We start from the raw sequence: 10,113 nt of genomic DNA on the forward strand, positions 1-10,113 counted from the left end.
AAATCAAATATCTTCAGCTGACAAAGTTTAAATTCTGTCTATCCTAACTTCTATGGGCAAATTATTCCACAGCCGAGGCCCAACCACAGAGAATGCTCGATCCCCTCTGTGTTTGAGTCTAGAATGTGGGACTAATAACAGGTTCTTATAGCTTGATCTCAGACTTCTTGATGGAGTATAAGGTTGCAGCAGTTCAGATAGGTAGCTCGGTGCTTGGTTGCATAAAGATTTATAAACAAATAAAAGGATTTTTTGAAATCAATTCTGAAATTAATGGGCAACCAATGAAGAGACCTCACAATTGACCTATGGCTAAGCCACGCCCCCTCCACTCACTGGACAAACAGTCAACATTCGATGACAGGCGCTATGGCAGCTGTCACAGTAGGAGACATTTCACAGGAGGCAATTGATGATTTTTGGAGACAGAAAGATTATACAGATATATATTTTGGTAGAAAGTTGTCTAAAATATTGTGCTTTAAAATGTAATTAATAGTTCATGATCAAATTAAATATGTACAGGTCTAAGTTGAATACGTTTCCAGGACAAGCTTTTTTACCATCTTTACCAAGAGTACCTCTCTGTTAGTTTGGTGCTACAGTATTTACATGAATCATTAAGCACAACATTGCTAACATTTGTTATCTCGGTTATTTACAGATACGTTAATGAAGCTAAGTGGCATGATGTACAACGCAGCTAGAAGCTAACGTTAATGTTTTCTAATGTTAGGCTAACGTTACGTTAGAGATGTTAAAGATAACGTTCAAATATGTTGTTGACTTATCTTAGAACAGATGTAGACATCCTTGTTTAATTTATCCACGTTTAGTTGGTGTTCTGGTCTACCACATAACTTAATCCAGACAATTATCTCGATTGAGATGTGGCTTGGGAAAGGGTAAAAAAATACACACCGTCGCCCAGCCTCTCGGGATACCTAGTGTCGGAGATGCATGTACTCATGCACACCATTTGACCATTTTAAACTTAAAATGACAAGAAAAAACATATAAAAACGAATGAAAACTGACTAACGGCAATGCATTTCAATGGACGAGGAAGCAGAGAATGTCTGAGTGTATGGGATAGCTATGCACACTGTGATTGGCTCATTGCGTTTGGGGGCGTGGCTTAACCATAGGTCAATTGGGGTGATATAGTCACTTTTTCAACAATTTGAGAGGAATCTTGCAGCAGCATTTTGCACTAATTGAAGACGAGCAGTTTGAGTTTTCGAAATACCGCAGTAAAGTGAATTGCAGTAGTCTACGCGTGAGGCGATAAAGGCATGAACAGCCATCTCAAGAGTTTTATGATTAAGGAATGGTTTGACTTTCGACAGCAGACGAAGTTGATAAAAAACTAGAGCTTATTACAGAGGAGATTTGTTTATCAAAGTTTAAAGACTCATCTAGTAGAAAACGCCCAGGTTCCGTACACTTGAAGATCTAAAAGCCGATAGTCTGCCTAGGTCGAAGGTGGCAGCCAGAGGATTAACAGTGGACCCAAAAACAATGATCTCGGTTTTGTTTACATTTAGAAATAAAAAAAATTGGTCCAGCCAAAATTTAACTTCATCTAGATAACTTAGTAATGATGAAAGGACAAAGGGATCATTTCTCTTGATTGGTACACACATTTGATTATCGTCTGCATAACAGTGAAAAGATACCCCATGTCTTCTTAGAATAGTGCCCAGTGGTAACATATAGAGAGATAAAAGAGAAAGTCGCTAAGATAGATCCTTGAGGAAGACCACAGGTTAGATGCGCAACAGAAGAGGAACAATTTCCAAACTTTACTCTGAAAGTTCAACCTGAGAGATAAGACTGGAACCACTGGAGGACGATACCTTTAGCCCCACATGGTACTCTAGTCTGGATATCAGGATAGAGTGGTCGACAGTATCAAAAGCTCCTGATAGATCCAGAAGTACCAGAGCCACAGAGTCATCATTGTCCGTGGATAGATAGATGTCATTTAAAACTACCAACGGCAGATTCAGTACTGTGAGCAGACTTAAAACCAGATCGAAATTTTTAAGAAATATCATTGCATTTCAGAAAAAAATGGAGTTGGTCAAGAACAACTTTTTCCAATACCTTTGAAAAAACAAAAGATAATACAGAGATAGGACGGAAGTTATTTAGCACGGCAAGATCCAGTGAAGGCTTCTTGAGTAACGGAGTGGCAGTGGCCACCTTATGCCGGGCGTACACCAAAGGATTTTCACAGTCCCAGACTCAAGACCGGCAGTCTTTAGGAATCTTACTGGAGTCTCGGCATGCTCACGTCATCTCGATCGTTAAATGTGAGGTGATAATCTGCAGTCGGCGACCCGATTTATGCCAGTCTTTCTCTAGTCTTTCATATCAAACATGTTTGATATTGTCGCAAGTCTTTAGTCTGAGACTAAAAACTGTGAACCCAAGTCTTTAGATGTGAGCTGATAATCTTATAAAGTCTTTTCTAAATCTTTTCAAAGTCTTTAGGTGTACAGAAAGCATTAAGGGCAGCAGGGATGGAGTCGGTGAGGAGGCACTTATTTACAAATGACACCAATCCTGGCCCTACTGAATCAACAATTAATTTAAGAAACTTAGGAGAAATTATGTCAAGAGAGCAGGACGAAGGTTTCATATTGCCTATAATTTCTTTGAGGAGATTCAGAGTGATTGGCTCAAAAGCATCCCAGGTAACAGAATTCAACAACTGACTAGAGTGTTCAGTATGAGAGGTGCTAGCTTTGCATCTTAGGTTAGATATTTTGTCAATAAAAAATTTCAAGAAGCTTTCACATAACTCATCCTAAGCACCAGACATTGTATTTACCGAAGGGTTTAAAACAGAGTTTATAACAGAGAATAAAACCTTTGGTCTAGAGTGGTTTGCCATAATCATGTCTGAGAAGTATGTGACTACCTCAAAGTGGTCAAAAGTGGACAAGCTCAAAACATGATGTATTATTAACAAAGATAGGGAGGAGCATGTTCAGATAATTAAACCTAAATAAACACATGTGGAGCACATTCAGATAATCAAAGCTAATTAAACACGAGTTGAGCACATTTAGTTAATCAACCCAATCAACGAGTTAAGAGATATACAATAGACTTACCTCTGTTCATTGACAGTTTAACAACATTCTTCCATCACCCCATCTCCTCACTTCTAGTCCTAACTACTCTTACAACAACCGGGGAGAGTACTCAGGGTTCGGGCAAACATTCAGAGCTGGGAGCCCTCCCCCCGGACAGCACGCCAAATACACAATCTTTACTCTGTTTAATTTGATGCAAGTGCGAACTTGTGAATTTTTAGACCCTGTTTATACCTGTATTTAGCGCCATCCACTTGTGATTTGATCGACCAAAACACATCTTAATACAAGGTGTAAACAGGCCCTTTGAGCAACTCTAACTTGCAGAGTTGAAAACTCACAAAGCTTGAGATTAAGTAAGATACCTTGCAATTTTTTACTAACAAAAATTAACCTCACAACCTAACACATATATAATTGATGTACATGCTATTAATGTGGACATTGCTTGTAAAAGAAACCTTTGCCACAAAGTTACACAGTATATACTACCATTCAATATTTTGGTATAAGAGAGATTTTAAGGAATTAATACTTTTATTTTTATATTTTACTTTTATAGCAGCAAGGACACATTAAATGAATCAAAAGTGGCAGTCCTTTTAAATTTTTTATACATTAAAGATTCCTAAAGAAATTAATCATGGTTTTCACAAAAACAAATATTAAGCAGTGTTTGTGGACAGTGAGATTACTTTTACACCAGCGGTCTAGTTCAAAACGGGGCATGGTTCGCATGAAAAAATGGTAATGTGTAAGCTGTCATGTGGACCTGGGAGCGCACCGTGGTACCAAACCCAAGAGTAGGAGGTGGTTTGAGCTCGGATGCACTGGAACTGTGGTGGGATTCACGTGAATGTTGTGAAAGCAATGGGACTCAGGTGCACACTTGTTCAGGAAATAAAGTAACCTGCTTGTAAGTTTTAGATGAAGGCGACATCATTACTTCAACAAAATGCATTTCACGAGTTCACACTTACATATAATTAGATTATAGTAAAGGTTATGTGTATTTGGCGTGCTGTCTGGGGGAAGGGCACCAAGCTCAGAATTTGGCCCGAACCCTGAGTACTCCCCACGGTTGTGATAGTTAGAACTAGAAATGAGGAGATGGGGTGGAGGAGGGATGCTGATAAAGTGTCAATGAACAGAGGTAAGTCTACTGTATATAGCATTAATTGAGTTGGTTAACTGAATTTGCTCCTCTCGTGTTAGTTAGATTCATTATTAGGTTAACCTCCCAAAGCTCCTCCAGAACTTTGTTAATAAAACATTACTTAGAGGATGACAGTGGTGATGATTTATCTTGGATACGAGAGTGAGTGAGCTTGCAGTGTATTCACGCAGAGTGAGCGCAATCAGAACGGCAAATGAATGGCTCGCAATTCGCTGACTCCTGAGAAGAGTCCGTTTGCAATCCAATAACCCACATACAGTAACACAATTGTCATTAATTTTGCTGTGCATAACAGGACCAAATGAATAACAAAAAAAGATTTATTGACACGTGTTCTGTTTTCTATCATGCGCCACGCACTTTTGTGGCGACGTAGGATGAACGCAAATGCACCAGGGTTCAATAGAATCAAGTCAGCGTGAAACCAGACCAACGTTGCGGGGGCTTCGGTGTTGTGCCGACTTTTAACTAGGCTACCTACCGATTATTACCACCCTCCTTGAGGCTGCCACCTGGTTGCCTAATCCATACCATAGCCAGCCCCACACCTAATCCTAAACCAACCTATAGGGAACTGAGGGGCTGTTAACATGACACCGTTTTTAACTGAAAAAGTAAAACTTTTTATGCATTTTGGCTGTTCATTTACACAACAATGGCGTTTTGGGGGCCTGAAAACACAAGCTTTTGAAAACTGGTTTTAAAGTGCAAGTTTTTGAAAACGATACCATTATCATCTCCATGTAATCTACAAAAATGTAAATTTGTGAAAACTGTGACGTCATGCGAATGCATATTACATGTTCAGTCTATAGACCTTATTCACAGCAGCGCCATCTTTTTGATTTTTAACGGGAAGGAAAGCGAGCCTACAAGAGATAGACATACATTTCTCCAGTGGGTTGTACTGTTATTTAATGTGTTTTTGGGTTGTTCTGCTGACAATTAACACAGCAAAAATATTTCAGTAGACCACAAAGTACAAAATTAAAAGTGATCTAGGAGTTTTATACAGCTTTTTTCAGTGGATGCCCTTGAAAACACGGTAAGTCTGTCCCTCATAGCCTCGCTTTCATACATATCATGGCGCTTCTTTGAATAAGGTCTATAGGCGTGTCGATTTTTCTTTACAAAATGACCTTGCCAACAACTTGCCTGGCAATTCAGCATTTTTAATCATTTTCGCAGTATGTGAAAAAGCAAAGGAATAACTTTTACTTTTTCAGTACATTGTTGTCATGTAAATGTACCCTCAGTCAGGGGGTTATAACCTGGTGGGGGTCAGAATTCGGCACAACACCGGGAACAATCACGTTTGGACCAGTGTGAAAGCCCCCTAAAACAGTGTTTAATCCAGGGCAATAGTGTTAGTCCAACAGTTAGGCTAATTAATCGTCTTTAGGCAGAAGCAGAGCTGCAGGTGAGGGATTAGACAGGACAGAGAAGAAAAACAAACCCATATGACTGTTAACCAGCACAAAAGGAAAAAACAATGTCCTTATCTGCTCCACAGATTTAAAAAAATGTCATATGGGTGTGGAACAACATGAGGGTGAGTAAACGATGACAGAATTTTCATTTCAGGGTGAAAGTTAATATGCATTGCCGAGTTGACTAAGCACTGGAAGAGAGGAGATTTATTTGTCCAGAATGAATACTGTACATGCAAACAAATAGCTTATCTTGCAATAATTCTCTCTAATGCTCTGCTGTGCTGAAAGTGCAATCTGGCTTGTTCTACTGACTTGAGAACAGATCTGCATTTGCTTTTATGAGGGATCTGATGATCCTAAATGAACTAAGAGAGCAAGAGTCCTGTCTTGTGAGCTTAAACAGTAACATGAGATGGTACAAACAAGTTGTAGAAGTGACACCAGCAGCTGTTGCCCCTAATTTACCCTCTCAGATGACATTCCCCACAGGGCTTTCTCATAAACAACTTCATATTTTATAGTCTAGTCTTTCTTTTGGTCTTATTTATCATCTTCTATTCATCATGTGGCCATGTACAGTACACAAATACGCGCACAGGTACAGTGTTACTATTACACAAGTATCTTTTGCTACTAAATCAGCATTTCTAAAACAGCACAGAGTGATTTTCTTTCAAAGAGTCTATAAAGACATACCGGAAATACAGGAGCAACTGTTCATTAAAAAGACTTACAGGCTTTTGATACAAGACATTATGTGGGCGAGCGATCTCAGCTGAGGGATCATTCATACGAGAGACAATTTTATTTCCTTTAGAATCAATTAACCTTAGATGACCAGACAACTCAGCTATCAAATATGTTGTAAAGCATTATGTTAACACTTACACTGGCAGATATATCATCTTTGTGGATTTTAGGCAGGATTCAGAATTCAGGAGCCTGTAAAACACGATGACTAATTCATATCGGTGTCTTTGAAATATATGTAATCTTTTTTTTTTTACATAAAAGAGTATTGAGGGGAACAAACATGCAAATCCAGCTGATGACGAATCGCTTCATTATGATGCGTTTACTTTCCACATAATCTACCTGAATAAAACAATTTCCAGACTTATGTTGTGATATAATTAGGTTTGGAATTAACTAAACTCCCCACAAATGACCCATGAGTCGTGTCTGGCATGTGTAAAACTATTCATAAGATTCATGTACGACTCAAAGACAGGCTAATATCAGTTCAGCAGCTCATTTGCATGTTAAGTAACCTCAAACTTATATTAGCAAAGCTGAATATTTTGTTAGTCATATAAGCATACAGTAACATACAAGCATGTTGTACATGATTACAAAGCAAAAACATCAGAAATTATCAATATGGTTTTAAACATCAGCATGACTTGTTAAAATATTAATAAACTTGCATGTATCTGAACGCAGAGTGAAAACAGATGGCTTTGAGGGTCAATTGCCCATGAATAAACTGCTTTCAACAGTGAGATATGGGCAAATGTTTATAGTTTTGGAGTACTGCTCCACACTAGGCCACACTGTTGACCTCTTCACCATGGGGGGCTGTTATTTTCATTGTCTAGTACCAACCAGCCAGGATAGCATAAGGCAAATTGACATCTCTCGACATTGTGCACAAAAACAAGTTCCTGATTAGTTCTTATTACATGCCGTACATTTCGTTCAGCCAGCTAGACTGAAAAACAGCATGCAAAGCTCAGTATTACACCAGAGACCAGACCTGCCTGCTTGATGATGTGAGAGATGCAATTAAAGTAAATTAATGTCTTCTCGCCATGAAAAATTAAGAAGAATTCTGTTCTTAGCAGCTCTTAGGTTCAGAGGCAATGCTAAATTTTAAAAATAAGTGGAAAATCAGTCTGTTCTGATAGGGTCATGTACGTTTGAAATAAAACAATATTAAATACAACTAATAATATGCTATAATTTTGCATAACTCTAGGAAAAATACAATAGGGACATAAGTTCATCCCTAAAAAACGACTAAAACTAAGTTAAAAGAACGTAAACCCCACAATACAGTTTAACGTCGGATAGATGTATGATTTTTTTTTTATTTATTTTTTTTTTTAATCTTGGCCTATTTGTCAAGTAAAATATCTAAAGGCAAAATTAAATAAAGTGTCAATGCAGCATAACTAAACATTCTTCAGCGCTGGAGTTCATAATGAAGTGCACCGATTACTATTGTGTTTACATTGTGTAACAGGAGCACGTGGACAACAAACAGCTGGGGTCAGGCCAGCACGCGTCTAGAACATTCTGCTCACGCCACGCGCTTTCTGTGTTATCATTATGACGTCGAGAAGTTTGACAACACAAATGAATGAACGAGCATTCAGCAGAAAAGCGCTCGCCGCAGTGTTAAACTAACACACAGCCGATAAAAGGCCTCAAGAAAGTGCTGCTGAAATTCAGAGGCAGAGTGGTTTTGAATCGCATTCGATTAGTTAAACCATTTCAGGATGTATTCCTCCGGTTATAATTGCATTCGTCTCATAGTAGGCGGTGTCTCTGCCATCTGAGACTATACAGAGAAATGAAAGTAGAAGCGAAACCACAATTATGTCTAATTGTAATTGACATTAAACATTATGCGTCTATAACTGCCATTAAATACTTAACAAAACTTGCATTAGCTCGCAAGCCATTCTGCTATCTGCAACATTAATGGGAAGTCAAAAATCATTTCTGCGAATCGATTCGTTCAAACGGTTCATTTCAAAGATTCAGCGTTCTTTACGTTATGACGTAGTCTCATCCCGTGGTCCCTTAAATATGTTCCAGTTAAGTATTGTGTAAGCACATATTACTGTTTATTATGTTGTTAAATTATATTAATAGCCAACTAATAAAACTAGTATTGTAATTTAGTACGCCCTAAGGTTTCACACTAATTAGTCTACTGTGTTAACATACATTTCATGTTGAATTTAAATGCAATTTGCATTTCCATTAAACTACTTATTTTACTCTCTAATATAATTTAATATCTTAACTGAAAGGTTTATCATTCATTCTTAGATAAAGTGCTTTTTTATTAAAGTCGACTCTTGTTGCTTGATAAAATATATCCAGTACAGTTCATATGTAATATTTAACTTAAATAACTTTCATAGTTTTCGAATTACGAATCTGACATGTTCGAATGATGCGTTTCGGCGAGGTGATTCTAGAGTGAGCCGCACGGACCGATTCAGACCGGTTGTGAAACGGCTCAACTGAATCATTACAAGGATCCGACTCAAAAGAACAATTCGTTAAGTATCCGGATATCGCTTACCAGCAGGCAAGACATCAGTTTATATATTGCAACCTTCAGTTTAGGTCTCACGCTTTAATCAGTGCACTCGCGGAATAAATTATGCCAAGGAAGAATTTCTCTTTATGATAACGTTAGTACATAACATATTTGTTCATGTGGTGTAACGTTAGTATTATAGACTTACCAGCCGTTTCTCCGCCACTCCTCCCTCCTGCTCGATCACAAACCCAAACAGATGAGAAAAGAGCTCAAATTCAGCGCCACCTCAATGTAATAGGCTTCAGCTCCAACCTTTTTCTAACAACCGACCATAAATAACGTTAAACAAACCAACCACGTCTTTTAATCTGCAGTAATTCGAGCGCGATAACAAATTAGTAGGCTAATAATATAAACACAAGCATCGTAGGCTGTACTTTAAGTTCACAGATGCTTGTAAAACTCAAATCTCTTCCCAGGTGGCTTGAGGCTGTAGTGAAGTGTTGCGGCTGTCGTGAAGTGTGTGCGCTCCTGAAATGCGTCTGGTAGATTGAGATTTTTTGGTGGTGGATGTGAATTCAGCAGCACGTAGCTCACGACACGAGCAGGTCCCTCCTCCTCCTTCATCACAGAGAGGGAGAGGGGAGTCAGTCTAGTGTGTGTGTGTGGGGTGGGGGGGGGGGGATATGTACAGGGGGATGCGGATGCTTTCGGAGAGGGAGGGGCACATGCAGCTCCTGCTGAACCTCCTTACACTGACTGTATGGACATTATATCCTCCTGAGATCCAGCTATTCATTTTTGTCCTATGTAGTGTGTTTATACTGCTTATAGTATAAACTCTATAATATAATACACCCCACAACCACACATTCATGCGATAAGTATTTTGGAAAATGGATACTAATATAGGCCTTATATAATATATATTATAATATAATATATTACAATACAATACAGTACAATATATTTGTGCCGCAACCCTAGAAAAGCACTTTGAAGAATAGATTATAATATAATAGAATATATTATATATAATAATAATATAATATAATATTTTTTCTCTGTATTTCTAATTAACATGAAAATGTTTCATATATGAATTGCCATTTAGAT

General features: G+C 38.2%; 1 protein-coding gene across 4 annotated transcripts in view; it reads right to left on the minus strand.

The window, feature by feature from the left end:
- Window positions 1-9,627, minus strand: part of rnf24 (ring finger protein 24) — a 39,479-nt gene extending 29,852 nt beyond the window's left edge. Inside the window, exons 1-3 of one of the 4 annotated variants that reach the window (XM_077246411.1) lie at window positions 9,353-9,367; window positions 9,203-9,229; window positions 6,606-6,659 (exon numbers count right to left, since the gene is read on the minus strand). In XM_077246411.1, coding sequence (XP_077102526.1) covers window positions 6,606-6,622 — 17 coding nt within the window. In that variant the 5' untranslated portion in view covers window positions 6,623-6,659; window positions 9,203-9,229; window positions 9,353-9,367. Of the gene's footprint in view, window positions 1-6,605; window positions 6,660-9,202 lie in introns of all 4 variants that reach the window. The other 3 variants (XM_077246409.1, XM_077246412.1, XM_077246413.1) reach the window with 3 other exon arrangements.
- Window positions 9,628-10,113: the final 486 nt, after the last annotated feature.

The sequence above is a fragment of the Siphateles boraxobius genome, unplaced genomic scaffold, assembly GCF_051911475.1.
Source record: "Siphateles boraxobius isolate OS27281-9 unplaced genomic scaffold, OSU_SipBor_1 29, whole genome shotgun sequence".
Taxonomy (NCBI): domain Eukaryota; kingdom Metazoa; phylum Chordata; class Actinopteri; order Cypriniformes; family Leuciscidae; genus Siphateles; species Siphateles boraxobius.